This window comes from Pinus tabuliformis, chromosome 4_2, assembly GCF_031772625.1.
Source record: "Pinus tabuliformis cultivar Carrire ecotype Pingquan chromosome 4_2, CPIR1, whole genome shotgun sequence".
NCBI lineage: Eukaryota > Viridiplantae > Streptophyta > Pinopsida > Pinales > Pinaceae > Pinus > Pinus tabuliformis.
Window position 1 is genome coordinate 371,665,882 of NC_142304.1, and position 15,641 is coordinate 371,681,522.

A 15,641-nucleotide genomic window follows, 5' to 3' on the forward strand; every position below is an offset into this window, starting at 1 on the left:
TATATTTATATTTATATTTTTTAAATATGTTTATTTTTTTTTTTATAAATACAATGATAAGAAAGAGAGGTGAAATAGACATTTATTAGTTTTTACCAAGGTAAGATTTTAGCAATTCGTTTGTTTATTGATGATTATTTATTTAAAATTGACTACTACAACTTATAATGTTTAACGTTTAACTTGGAGAAACAAATATTTATTTTTCAATATTATTGCAAAAATTAATTTTCAAACATTTCATTAGATTATAAACATGAAGATTTGCAATAATTTTTGGATGCAATTGCAATATTTATGCTATCAATTTTCTATATTTATGGAGTGATTTTTCAAAATCATAAGAAATCCAACCAAAATTAAAAATCTTTCAAAATTTAAGCAAATATTTGTTGGGAGTAATGCTCCCATGACTTCCAAGTTGCCCTGAGTTGTATTGTGTGAGTTTCTAGGTTAACAGGTGTACTAGCTATTTTTTTAGTATCTAGATCCACCATTCTCGGATCTAGAAAGATCATGTATTCTTATATATGTAATTTCCGTGAGATCAATAAGAACTCTGTGCTTGGTGTTTTGTTTAATGGATCTCTCTCCTTTCTCTCTATTTTTTAAAATGGTATTAGAGCTAGATTTGGCTTGATTGCCTCCCTGGAAAGCTAGGAAGATGTGAGAGCATCTTCAGTGTTATTGTTTTGTACATAGATAGATTAATATAAGTGTGTTACTATTAAGTTATGTTGTGAGATTTATTTCCCCTTATTTATAAATATGTGTATGTGTGAGTGTGGTTTGCTATAGTTTTCTAAATCTAAATTGGATCATAAGAGTTCTGCTCGATTTTTTAAAGGGATCAACAATTCCATGGATCTACAAAGCGCTGCCTATCATTGCATGTGGGATAGGGAGTGGCGTAAAAGAAATTGTGCATCGTGTTTTAAAAGGCAGATAGTTGCGGCATTGTCATGATTGTGGATCGTGGATCCGTGTGAAGAGACCAGAATTTCGGGATTCGTTGTACACAAATCCATTAAGCCTGACAACGGGACCATTTAATCTTACAGAGTGCTTGTTAAAATATTTGATTCATTGGCAGCATTGATCGGGTCTCCTTGTTGCCATAGTTACGAGAATCCTTTCATTTGTGAATCTCCCTTTACTTTCGAATGTCATCCATAGCAAGCTGCAGAGAATTTCACGTTATCACATTATGTCTTGCAGCACTGCAAGTGTTTTTCACTGAATCTGCCTATTGTATCAGCACGATACCTAAACGACGTAGCACTAATTGTGGAAGGAATTACACAGAATTGAAGAGCAGTTTATCTCGAAAACTGCATGCTTTCGAAACCAAAGCCGAATTGATTGCACATTGTGTGAGCTTGTTTGGAGCAGTGTTTCATCACAGTTGCAGCTATTCTCTGTCTGGTGTGCTATTGCTGGAAATTGCAAAGTGGAATGTGGTTTTGCAGGAAGTTGTAAAGCGGAATGTGGGGCTGAATTGTTCTCTGTGTATTCCCTGAGAAAGTATTTCTAAAGCTTCATTCTTTGGAATATTTGGGAAATTTTTTTGGAGAAATCTCATTTAGATTTTAAGATCTGTTTTCATGATGGCGGTTTAGTTATATAAAAAAAAAAAAAACATAGTGTTGTTTTGAGAGATAGGTATATTTTTTGAATCATGTGATGTAGAATCACAAAGGCCAATTATTCAACAGATTAATGCGACCCATCATGCTTGGGGACATTAGTCACAGGTAGTTCTTAAGAAGGTCAAGCTAGTGTGACCGGTCATGCTCTGCGAGTGTCAGTACAAGTTATTTATGCAAGGTCAAGTTGTAGAATTGTTTGTTGAAGAAATTTTGTACCTAGAATGCTATCCTAGATCACTGATGAAAACTGTGGAGGGCAGTGGATTCACATATAGTGGTATTTGTCGAAACTGACGGTTGCGCTAGGGGAGGCTGGGAAACATCAATTCTACAAAGTTCATCAACAATGGTCAGATGCAGTTACGTTTTAAATGGAGGTAAGTGACAGCTAGAAGATGTGGTGGTAAAAGAGCATTGTTTGCAAGATTCCGAAGTGGATGTGGGTGCCTATGATGACCATATCAGACAAATCTGAAAAATATTGATTTATTGTTATAATATGGGTTTTTAATATTTTCTACATGTAAGCATTAAGGAAGGGTGTTGGAAGTGATGCTTCCATAACTTCCAAGTTGCCTTGAGTTGTATTTTGTGAGTTCCTAGGTTAATAAGTGTACTAGCTATTTTTAGTAATCTAGATCCACCATTCTCGGATCTAGAAATATCATGTATTTTTATATATGTAATGTACGTGAGATCAATAAAATATATTGTGTTTGGTGTTGTGTTTAATGGATCTCTCTCCTTTCTCTCTATTTTTTAATAATATTTGGATAAGAAATAGATAGGAACAAGATGTAAATAAGCATACTTAGCAAGAGTTATTGCACACTATTATTTATGTGTAGTTTAGCACTTTAATAAGTAGGAGTAAAAATATAAATATATAAACTTAATAGTGGTTACTATCTACCAAAATTTATGCAACTCCTTACCCTTAGTTGGAAATTAATTTTCCATTTATCTAAATATATAAACTTACTAGTGGTTACTATCCACCAAAATTTATGCAACTCCTTGCCCCTTATTTGGCAATTATTTTTTCCATTTTATATATCAATTTGCAATTTTCATGAAAAGACTAAATTTCCCCATCCATCTTATGTTTTTCCCTCTATGAAAACTATTTTTTTTAACAAATTGTGCTAGCTATCCCATAACTTACGTATATAATCATAGAATACTTAGGAACATATGTCCATTTAATTGTTATATTATAATTTGAAAATACATCCAATCTACCCTTGTTCATGGTTATAGTGATAAGAAAATAATGTCCAATAGACTCTTCTTAAATACATAAGATTATAAGAAAAATACATGATTATATTGGTATGAGTATTTTGATTAAATAATTATTATTAATGAAAAATTATATTAATTATGTGATTACTTCATTATATTGTTAAAAAATAATTCTAAAAATGTTACGTTGTTTCTTAGTATTTGTATTTTCTATAAAAAATAATTGCTTTTAACAATGAAAAATATAAATACTAAAAATATAGTTGTTTTATTTACATAGTTATTTATTGTTTGAATTGATAAGCATTTTAATTTATTATTAACATTTTTTTATCTGATTTGTTATTAATATTAAGTAAAATGATAAAATTAAATCTACGCATATACATTTTTACTCCTACTTATTAAAGTATTGAAAAAAACACAAATAATGGTGGCCATTAAGCACTCACTTATTTAAATTTCATGTAAATTCTATATAAATGTAATTGATGTATTGCTTGATTTTTTATATAAGTACTATAAAAAAACATTTACATAGAAAACATAATCATGGTGTGGGCATTAAGAACTCTTACTAAGTATACTTATTTAAATTTGCTGCAATTTGTATATAAATGTAATTGATGTATTGCTTAATTTTTTCATAATAGTATTATAAAAAAATATTAACATATTCATTATATGTTTATTTTTTTTGTAAGCTGAGGTGTTTCTCATTCTATTACTCGTTTAAAAAACATTACATCATATCATAATCAGTCTTTGCCCGCCCACTAGGGGAAACCGGGCCAGAGTGCCTGTCGTGGCGGAAAAAGTCATTTGGGCTGACACAACTGACCTCCCTAGGAGTCTAAACTCGCTAGCGACAAACAAGACAAAATGGAGTGATCTTTCTCTAAATCTACCTTTTACAACATGAAAAGTACAAGTTTTTAGGCTTACCTTATTCCAAAACGCTGTTGTTGTAGTCCGTTCTTGCCAATCTGGATGAGCTCTTCCTTCAAGTCAATTCCTGCAACCACAAACAATCAAACAATTACCGAGCACTTGTATTTCATATAATAAAACATAGACTCAACATGCAGACCAAGGAACACATGAAACAACTCATTAACACAAGCTATTGAGAAAAATAAACCAGTTTGTATTAATAACGAAACAAAGAAACTCTTACAACCTGGCCTTGGTGTTGTGCAAGTTCCTCCCAGGGTCCATCAAGTGTTTTCCTCTACTTTGACAAAGCTCACCCACTTCCAAGTAGAATCATGTAAAGACAATCTCTCCTCACAAAGGTTCTAATGGAAGACCTAAATCCTGCAGCATTTACCCAAAGAAAATGTATAGCTCCAACCTCCTCTCCTTCTGGCTCAATGCCTTTATTTATAGTGTTGTAAAGAGGTTATTCAGGTCCACTATCAATGGGATCATCCCCCTCTATGGGTGGGATGGCTCCCTTATTGATGGGATAAGTCCCCTCTTAATAGAGATACATGAACCAACTGGAGGCGCATCCATTTCATCAAACCGACCTCTAGAATGTTCTAGAAGTAACCACAAGTAACTTTTTCAAGATAAAACTTGCGCATTTTGCCTTTTACAGAAGGACGCACCTGTCCTTTAACATACAGAGCGTCCATGGACGCAGTTTTTGTGAACATGACCTGCGTCCCCGCAGGTAAGGCTAGAGAGAACCTGCGACCCCAGAGATAAACATAGTTTTTACAAGACTTTCTCTCTTCTTTGAGTTTGAGATGGATAACAGAGGCATAAAGACTTGCCTAAGAGGGTAGCATGACTGTTGATTTGAGCCATACTAACTGTAAGTAGTCAAGGTGACATTTTTTAGTGTAACAGTGCCATCGATAGTTTTTGAAAGCAGCCCAAAAATAAAAGGCTCTCAGTCTGTTAGTCTGAGCTAGATAAACTATACAATCATGAGCCTTACTAGAACTATGCCTAAAACTACTGTTCTGAACTGCATACTTTCTACTATCTATATCAGGTTCAAAGCTAAAACCACAAAAATTTCTATAGTTCTTAAACATATTTCATATCATTCGTTACCGCCAGGAGGTTGCTGAGCTGCTTCTTCCGCTGGGGCTGGGATGACGCGATTCAGCTGCTGCTGTATAGCTTCCAGCTTCTTATCCTGTTCAGTCATTGCTACACGCAGGAAAGCTAGCTCACGGCGGATATCAGGACCCCCTTTAGCCAGATTGACCATTTCTTTCGCCACCTGCTCCAGCGCTTTAGCCAGGAGGCCCTTCATAACCCAGTAGATGTGGAGCGATTGTTTGAATAAGGACATGCGCCCACGCGTATGCCCCGGGTCAGGGTTAAGAAATTCCCAGTCACCCATCTCCTCATCAGATTGTTCCTGGATCGAATCTTCTTCCAGGTGCTGCATGAACTTGTGGACAGCAGGTTTAGCGTTCCGGTTAAAAGCCTTTTCCGCCCTGCGAATACGGTGGGTGACGGTTTATTTTTTCTTCCGTTTTTTCCCCTGATCCCCGCTGGAGGTCTCCCCTTCCATCTTACCTTTACCCTTCTGGATTTTCATTCGTTTGCCATCTCGGTCAGGGTCCTTATCAGTTGGCGGGCTGCGCTTCCTCATGCCATAGCGCCGGACCTTCGAGCCTTGTAAACTATTCAAATCCGCTTCCCGGTGCTCCTTTCTTTCTCCCGGAGAGTTATTTCCGTGTAATCTGCGATCGCTGCCATTATCTGGGGCTGGGTCGTCGCCCGAATCATCCTCAATTTCCAGAACAGTAAAAGGAGGGTCCTGCTGCATAATGACTTTATCTTTACGGCTTCGGCTGTCAACCCCGACACTCTGGTTTTCCTCCACCTGCCTACGCTGCTGTCTAGTTTCCATGGTAAACAACGGTCGGATGTTCCTTATTCTCTGGTTCCTTGGAACAGTCTCAGCTCTCTGATGATACTTGACAGGAACCTCCCCCTTAACCCAATTTAGAAATATGCAAGATGGTTTTTCATTCAGCCGATTTAGGGAATATATCCGGCTTCTTTCCTTCGAGAAACCGTTTGATCCGGTTGTCCTGTGCCGCCCGTAGCACTCCTGTAAACCCTTGTTCCCTGTCATCATATCGGTATTCCTCCCTTCTGTTGTGAGGTTAGGCGAGCCGCAGCCTGCACCTTTCATCGTTCGGCCATTAATTACCTCACCTGGAGTGTACTCCCGCCCACCCACTCCATCCGCCGTCACTGTACTATAGTCGAGGACTCGATCCTTCTCTCTGCACCCTTTCATGATGATTTTTCCATGCCCCAACAAATTTCTTCCCTTTACTCGAGGCCTCCACCTCCCCGTATTAGTCCAGCTCACTGATTCATTCATTAACATTTGTGGCATGGTCATGATCGGATTTGATTAGGTTTGCCAGCTCTTCCCAATCCTGATTACCTTCCACCGCTCTCCATTGGCTATCCATGGTGTTGCCACGTCCTCGACAGCCCCAATTGGCTAGCCAATCCGCAGGTTGATTGCCTTTGCGCCGAACATGGCTGATGAGTCTATAGTTGATGCGCTTGATGAGGCCTGCAATTTCTTGAATAATGCCCGCGGTGCGCCAGCTTTTGGCCACTTTCTCCCATGCCTGCCCGTTGCTGAGCCTTCTCAGCATGTCAACCGCCATCTTCGAGTCCCCAGAAATTTCTAGGTTGTTATAGCCATTCCTAATGGCAATGCATAGACCTTGGTGCAGGGCCCAGAACTCTGCCTCATTATTAGTCATCTGCCCTCCCCAATCCGCAAAGATCCATCTTACCTGGTGGTTGCAGTCTCTGAAAATTCCCCCAAAGCCAGCTTCGCCCGGGTTCCCCTTTGAGGCCCCGTCGAAGTTGAGCTTGATAAACTGATCTCGCGGGTACCTGAATTTGTCTGGACTTTGAGTTCGCATGTCATGAGAGGTCGAACGTTTGAAATGAACCATTTCCACTTTGAGATTTAACTTGTTTAAAATCTCCTGTTCTTCCGAGTTTGTTTTCCAGTCCTCATTTTCCCATTTTTCGACCAGGATAGTCTCGCGCATACTTTCAATCACCCGATTCCAAATATCCTCTGGATTCTTCCCAGAATTCTGAAACACCCTCCTGTTTCGCTCCTTCCAGATCATCCATAGAATAAAGGGCGAGATGAGGTTCCAAGCCCTCTGGACAACTCTGCACTGAAATGTTTCCTTATCCCACTGGAAAACCAATTCGGTGAAATCTCTGATATGAAACCTTGTTTTTTTGAAGAGTCGTTTAGTCCTCCTCCAGAGATGCTCTGTGTAGGAACAGTTGATCAGCAGATGGTCCCTAGTCTCAGTATCCTTTTGGCAGAGATAGCAACGAGAAGGGCCAATGAATCCTTTCTTTTGAATTCGATCCCATGTCAGAATTTTGTTTTTGGAAGCTAGCCATACAAAGATGGATACCTTAGGCCACTAGTGGCTTTCCCAGATGGTTTTCCAATCCGTGGTCCTATCAATTCTGTCTTGAACATCCGTTAAGAAGTAGGCCTCTTTCGTTGTGAATATCCCTTTCATAGTGTATCCCCATCGGAGGATATCTTTCCCATTTCGTTCTCTGATTTTCCTTGAGCTCATTTCTTTTTTGTAATGATCCTGAAGCTCGGGGGAAAGTTCCCGATCCCACTCTGTCGGGTCTTCCCAGACTCTCCATCCCTCAACCATTTCATTTATTTTCCAATAGTCTTTAACACTGGGTCTGTTTCTTTCAATTCTACCCCGTATCTGCAAGAGGTCTTGATTGTTCATTAATTTTTCTCGCTGTTGCCACCTATCTTCCCAGAAGTTGGCTTCTCTGCCTCCTCTAATTTCCCAGAAAGTATGTTTGCTAATTAGATCTCTGTTTTGGGAGGCAAGATCCCAAATAGAGGAGCCTTTGGGAAATTCCTGATGTCTTAAGATGTCAGCTGGGGAGTTTGGCATTCTATATTTGGTCCTCCATATTGTTTTCCATAAGTCGTTTCCGCCACTGAGCCATCTCCACCATAATTTGGCTCCCAACACCTTATTAAGAACTTCCGGGTCCCTTAGACCTAAACCTCCTTTATCCTTTCTCTCTGTCAGCTGTTTCCACGAAACCAGGGCCCATTTTTTCTTCTGATCAGAACCACTCCAGATAAATTTCCTTATTATTTCCCTAATTTTGGCACAAACCCCAGCTGGAGCAGCCATACTTGCTAATGGGTAAATCGGGATCGCCTGAAGGACTGACTTGGCAAGAACAACTCTGCCAGCGATATTCAGAACTCTGAAAGCCCAATTTGATATTTTGTTGTTTAGTTTGTCAAGGATGCCTTGCCAATTCTTTGCCTTTTTTGAGGTGAGGTCCAGAATATTACCTAAATATTTGGTAGGTAATTCTCCTTTCTTGAATCCAAGAATTCCAATAAGGTGAGATTTGATCTGTTCCATTGTATTGAAAATGAAGATGCAAGACTTGTCCCTGTTAATTTCTAACCCAGATGCCTCAGCAAATAAGTCTAGGATTCTCTTAAGATGCCGAACTTCTCTTACCGTTGGTTCCCCATATAACATAATGTCATCAACAAATTGTTGGTGAGTTAAAGGAAGGTTGTTCCCCCAGAGTTTCAGCCCTTTTAATCTATCTGCTGCCCTTTCTTGTTTAATAAATCTACCAAGTCCTTCCGCGGCTAGAATGAAAAGGAAAGGGGACAAAGGATCTCCCTGACGGATGCCTCTGGAAGCATTAAAGGTTTTTGAGGGGCTTCCATTAACCAGAATAGAAAAGAGGGGGGTGGAGATCAGATTATGAATCCATGCAATCCATCTTTGGTGGAAACCAAATTTCTCCAGAACTGTTTCTAAATATTTCCAATTAAGCCTATCATAAGCTTTGGATAAGTCCAATTTAATCAGCATCCCTTTTTGTTTTTTCACCTTAAGGGAGTGGATCACCTCCTGAGTTACCACCAGCCCATCAAGAATTTGCCGTCCTTCCACGAACCCAGTTTGTTCAGCCGAGATAAGATTGTCTAAGAGAGGTTTTAGTCTTTTGGCAATCAGAGAAGTTATCATTTTGTAGATGACATTACAGAGGGCTATAGGCCTGAAGCCACTCGCTTCTTCTAAGTTGTCTCCCTTAGGTATGAGGGTAAAGAAGGTTGAGTTAAGAGCCTGCCATACCTTTTGATTTATTCTTGATTCTTCTACTATGTCCAGAATCTCGTTCCTCAGGAAATGCCAACTTGCTTGGTAGAAGTCCACTGTGTAGCCATCCGGTCCAGGTGCAGTCCCTTTTTTCATACTCTTCACGACCTCTTCCAGCTCTTCTAAGGTCACGGCCCTCATGAGGGCTTTGTTTTGATCCTCAGTGACCAGGTTAGGAATGGCAGAACAGATCTCTTGGATGGCCCCCGATCTATCCACTTGCGGTTCGGTTAGCATCTCTTTGTGGTAATCTATTAAGACCTGCTCTATTTCCTTCTGCTCTACCACCCTTTTCGCGTTCCTATCTTTGATCGAAAGGATTCTATTTCCTTGCCTGTGTTTGATCATTGATTGGTGGAAGAATTTTGTATTTTTCTCGCCCTCTCTTAACCATTTTATCCTAGATTTCTGGCGCCATAGGATCTCTTCTTGTTTTCGTCTTTCTTCCAATCTTCCAAGGATTATTCCTTCCTTGTTGATGCTGTCCTCGGTTCTGCCTTCCAGAATAATCTTCTGTTGCAGCTCTGTCATTTCCTCTTCCAGTTTTTGTTTATCTTCTAATATATTGCCAAATTCCTCTTTGTTCCATTTTTTTATTCTGTCTTTTAGTTCTTTCAGTTTAAGCTGGAAGGTGTGCATTCTACATCTACCCTTACTGGTACATTGCTTCCACCATTCCTCCATTTTCTTGATGAAGTCAGGATCCCTCAGCCAAAAGGATTCGAATCTGAAAGGTCGTTTCCCCTGAATCTTCTTGATATCCATCTCTAATCTGATTGGCCAATGGTCTGATCCCAGAGATGGGATGATTTTGGCCTCCACAAAAACATCTTTGTTCATAATGTCCTCAGAAATTAGAAATCTATCTAATCTGGATGCAATTTGATTCTTCCCTCCCCTTCTGTTATTCCACGTGTGGACCCCGTTAATGGTCTGAACGTCAACAAGCCTAAGTTCAGCTATCATGTCATTGAAGTTGTCCATGAGGGGATCCCACTTCCTCGTCCCTCCTTTCTTCTCTTCCAGGGATCTGATCAAATTAAAGTCTCCCCCAATGATCCAAGCAACTCCAGGGTAAAGTCTGCGGATCGAATTGAAACTGTTTATGAACTGCTTCTTTTTCCCAGGGGACGGGGGGCCATAGACGCCTGAGATTACCACCTGATGACTGGTTCCTACTATTCTGCCTAGCCCAGTGAGGATGCCGCTCGTACTTGACCAGTTTTCTATGATGATTTCATTTGGGTTCCATAGGACTGCAATGCCTCCAGCAGACCCAATTGCATCTTGTCCCATTACTTGATACTGTAACTTGCCTTTTCCTATTATTTCTTCGATTTGTTGGTTCAACATCTTTGTTTCCTGTAATATCATAACACTAGGTCTCTCTTTCTTCAATTTTTCCTTTAGATACCTCTGTTTGCCTTTGCTATGCAAACCTCTGATATTCCAGCAGAGCACTATCATTTAAAACCTTTTGTAAGAGGGGAAGAATACCTCTGATAGAGGTATCACTTTTCCGGAATTTATCAATATTTCCCCCACTGTCTGGATGGTCTCGCTCATTGGTTTTCGGCCTCTTTTCCTGCTATTTTTACCAGAGTTGGTCATTTCTTTGTCCTCATTCCCTTGTTCACTTTCCGATATGGTGAGGTTGTCCGGGGGCTCTCCTTTTTTCTCTTTGTATTTTTTGAAAGCTTCCTTATATATTTGTTTTTGTTTTTCAGGTATGAACCTGCTATCCAAGTGTTTCCATTCTTGTAGCAATCTTCTCATAATTTTCTCTTCCTCTGCTTCGTTTTCAGACGGGATTTCCACTTCCATCTTAGATTCCTGTTCTGTTTCTGTTGGTACCTCCTCTGGTTTTTCTCTGTTTTCCTTGTTCATTTTTGTTTCATTTCCCTTTCCTTTCTCCTCTCCCGCTATTTCCATGGGAGTATTTTCTGGGTCTTCATCATCTTCTAGGTTTACTTCATAATCTTCATCTTCACTCTGAAGGACCTGGAATTTGTTTTGGTTAGTTGTTTTGCTCGGTTTTTCCTGGGTTTGCGTTCTTGATGCTTCTCTGTTCTGTCGTTTCTTCCTTACTACCTGTTGAAAACCTTTCTCAGCCTTTTTTTGATGATCCTCCTGGGTTTTCTTAGATTCTTCCTCTTTGTTCAAAGGACATTGCCTGTATAAATGGCCATATTCGTGGCAGATGCGGCAGCGGAAGGGTATATGCTCGTAATCGACTGGCTGCTTCCAGATTTCATCGTGATACTCTACTTCTACTGTTTCTGGGAGGGGCTCTGCTAAATTTATATAAACACAGATTCTCGCATAAGCATTGTACTTACCTCGTTTCGTGGCTTCAGCAATTTTGACGAAGCTCCCAATCGTATTTCCTATTCCTTCCAGAGTTTCAGGGTCCCAGAACTCATCAGGAAGCCCAAACAATCTGACCCAGACGGGTGCCGCAAGCATTCTTTCCTTTTCTGGGTTGTACCTCTCTTCCCAGTATTTCATGAATAGACCAGCATTATTCAAGAAATATGGTCCCTCCTCAAAAATCCGGTCCTTATCTTCCAGATTGGAGAAGATTGCTGTGAAGAAACCTTGGGCTCCGAGTTTGAGATCTATCTGTCCCTTTGGTCGCCATCGTTGATCAATCCATCTGTGGAGCTCTCGCTCAGACGGCCAATACCCAACAAAGCGGCATATAATGGCATGGTCTTTCATATAGCTGTTATACTCTTCCAGTTTGTTATGGGGGATTACATACCTTGGTTGTTTTTGAGCCCGGGGTAGGCATTTACCTCTCATTCTTCTTTGCCACAGATTACCCATTACTGGGGCATAACCTTCCTTCTCCGTTTGTTGTTCTCCTCCTCCTTTGCTAGTCTCGCCCATTACCACGTTTTTGAAGGAGGGGATCTCTCCCCCCCCCCCTTGGCTCCCCCATTCCGCGCAGTGCGTATTCTGTGGTTTAGGCTCCCGTTTTCGGCTGGTATTCCCGAGATCACCCGTGACAGCAGGCCGGAGACCGCTGTGCTCGCAGATCTGAACGTTCTTACCTTCGTCAGGCCTCTACCTGCAGCCTTCGTCAGCGGTGCTCAGTGTTGAAAACCCTAGCGCTCATCGCCCTCGTAAGTTGGTATATCTGTCCAACATATTCATTATATGTTATTAGATGCATATATAAAAATAATATATTATAATTATTGTGGATATGTTTATTTTTTCCAAGTATATTTTGAAAGTAAATTGATATCACAATATTGTTCATATATAATTGATGAAGTTTATATAATTTGTGTTTAGAAATTTATTTTTAAATGAAAAAAAAGGGACAAAACTTAATGACATAAAAATACTCAAGTAAACTTTAAATTTTTTAATAATGATTATTATTTCAGTATTTGTAGAACATAATCCAATGTCGAGAGATGAAGATGGGAAACTATAACATGGGATTCTGCAACAAGAATCATTGTGACTCTTGGCATATATATATATATATATATATATATATATATATATATAGCCATAACCACATAAAAATAGCCATAAACCAATTAGAAAAAAACAAAATTACATTTAAAAAATTAAAATTTATTTTTTAATTTTCAAAATATTCTTTTAATATTTTTTTCAAACCTATAGTAAAACGTTTAAAATTTTCATAACTAATTAAAAGTGAAATATTTTTTACCAAAAATAATATAAATAAGTAAAATAAAATCATATGTAATTATATTTATTATTCAAAGTTATATTTTTATATCTTTAGTAATTAATTATCAATAATTAATAAATAGATGGTAGGAATTTACCTTTTATGAAATATGAAAAGAATATTTTTAATAATAGTTACGGTAGAGAACATAAATTTATTTTAAAAATATCTATGGACTTTTTACTTTTCAATTTCGTAAAAAAAATTGCTATTAAACGAAATTAGAATACGATATATAAACTATTTGTTTGTGAAATGAATTATGTTTTCTTTGGACATGTTGTATTAGCCATGGTATTATAAAAAATCCTATTTACAACTTAATAATCATAAATTAGGGGTATTTTGGAATTATTACCTACATCTACTATATTGTATATGAGATTAATAAAATAAAGATGATGGTGAAGTTGGGTGATTTTAGATAAAAACTACATTATTGGAGACCACTAAGCTTGGCTAAAAATCTAAAAAAATTTAAATAGTTGACTTCATTCTTTAATTCAAAGAATATTTCAAAATAGGAAAATGAAATTAATTTAAGGTAAAAAAAGTCAATACATCTTAGCAATATAAGGAGAATAATATGATGGAACATATCTATAAGGCCGAGTCAATATATCCAACACTACACACGATGTTATTGCTGAGGATGAATGCATATTCCCCCCTACTATTGGATATAATATAATGGTTTTAGATGGAACTTCTTAAACATGATTTGAATTCAACTTTGGTAGACAAAAATGCATAAAAACAAGATATTCATGAATATTTCATTATTGGTACAATAGGCTGATAGTATATAGATGTGAAGAATCAATTAAAATTTTTGTTGAGCACAATCATGCCATGACGATTGTGGAGTGGAATCACAACTAATTTTGGTGGACAAAATATCCCCATATCCCCATCTGCTCAAGTAAAGAAATCCATGAGTAAGATTTAAAATCTATTTAAAGTTAAAAAGGATAGTAAAAATTTATAAACAAATATTATAAAAATATCTTTCATATAAGTGTGGAATATATTCAGCTTTTATCAATACAAAAATATGACTAAAGCTAAAATTGAAAAACAATAGAATGACACTATATGGTTTGAATCTTTACAGAAAATTGTCACACTGATAAATGTGGAATTATGTGACACACAGAGGATGGGCCTATGTGACAGGCCCAATGATCCCTACACACATATGTCTTACTCGACTTATCACTTGTCTAGAAAAGGACCTACTGACAAGTTACTCAATTTCCTCTATTTACTCTCATCAAGAAGCATAGTGTGAAAACTGAGCAACTCAATCTTTGCATTTCCATTGAAGGTTTTTCATACGTGGTGATGAAGCTTTTGGACCATCTATATTGTCAGTGACAATGGCTTCTTCAATAAGCTAGGTCAATTCTCCAAAATCCACGAGATCCTACATAATGCATTTAATGAGGTTGGTTGGAATTAATGTTTCCCAAACAGCCGTCCTCAATTCCAACCATATTACGAACACACAAAATAAACCCTAGTAGAATACTTAAGACACAAGCAGATTCTTAATTTACATGTCTGCTAGTCTATGTCTCAGTGAGGCTTACAACATAATTTGGGTTTTCTACAACACATAACTTACTTCTCCAAATTTCAAATTTAGCCTTCTCAAGAGGTGTAGTAAATATATCAGCCACATTCTCATTTGTATTACAATATATATAATTCAATTGCCTTTTATTGTACTTTTTCCTTTACAAAATGATGTTGTGTATCTATATGCTTTGACCGTTGATGATATACAATATTTTTTTCCAATTTGATGGTGCTTTGGTTGTCACACTTGATTACTGTAGGGCCTTTTTGTATTTCTGCAACATCTTCAAGTATCCTTCTCAGTCGTATTTCTTCATAGCTGCACTACATAATGCTTTATACATTCATTCTTTTGATGACAAGAAAACAATTGGTTCTTTATTACTGCTCAATGATATGTATCATGGTCCTATATTGAACACATAACTAATGGTGGATTTCTTGTCATCTCGATTTCTAGCCCAGTCAGAATCATAATGGCCTGTCAATTGAACATCACAATCATTATTATATTCAATACCGAAATTTATAGTTCCCTATAAATTTTGAAGCACCCTTTTTGTAGCTATCCAAAGGCTTTCACGAGGCTTATCCATGATTTGAATGAGTATGTTGACTTCATAACCAATGTATGGTCTAGTGGTAGTGAGATAATTCATACTTCCCACTAATTTTCAATGCAACACTCCATTGACTTCTTGTGTTCCATCATCATTTCTGAATTTGATATTTTTCTCCAATGCAGTACTCATTATGTTTACATTATTTCATATAAAACATTTTTACTACCTCATTTGTATATTATTATTTCCTTTGTGTGATTAAATTCCTTTCGTTATCTCTCAATACTTCAAGACCTAAACAATAGTGCGTTTGTCCAAGACATTTCATCTCAAATTCTTGGGATAATTGTCTTTTTATATATTTAATTAATTTAGCAATACACCCTGTTATTATTAGATCATCAACGTATATAGAGATTAATGCTATACTTGTATTTCTATTTGACTTAATATACAAATTAGGATCATTTTTGTTTTCTTTTCTAAATCGTTGTTGAAAGAAGAATTTATCTATTTTCTCATACCAAGATTTGGGTGCCTGTTTTAATCTGTATAAGGCTTTCTTTAGCTTACAGATAAGATTTTCTTTTCGTTTCTTCATAATCTTTACCTTATTTTTGAGAATACCCTTTTGCAACCAACCTTGCCTCTATACCTTCTTTTTGAGAATACCCTTTTGCAA

At 37.5% G+C, this 15,641-nt stretch overlaps 1 protein-coding gene across 1 annotated transcript; it reads right to left on the bottom strand.

Moving 5' to 3' along the window:
* Positions 1–6,247: 6,247 nt before the first annotated feature.
* Positions 6,248–7,033, bottom strand: LOC149169479 (uncharacterized). The gene has a single exon (XM_089425215.1). The coding sequence runs from the start codon at positions 7,031–7,033 to the stop codon at positions 6,248–6,250; it is 786 nt and encodes a 261-aa protein (XP_089281341.1).
* Between the last annotated feature and the right edge of the window lie 8,608 nt (positions 7,034–15,641).

Bases quoted from the DNA above. Each gene is read 5' to 3' on its own strand.
- LOC149169479 (XM_089425215.1), bottom strand. From the start codon at position 7,033: ATGATCTGGAAGGAGCGAAACAGGAGGGTGTTTCAGAATTCTGGGAAG.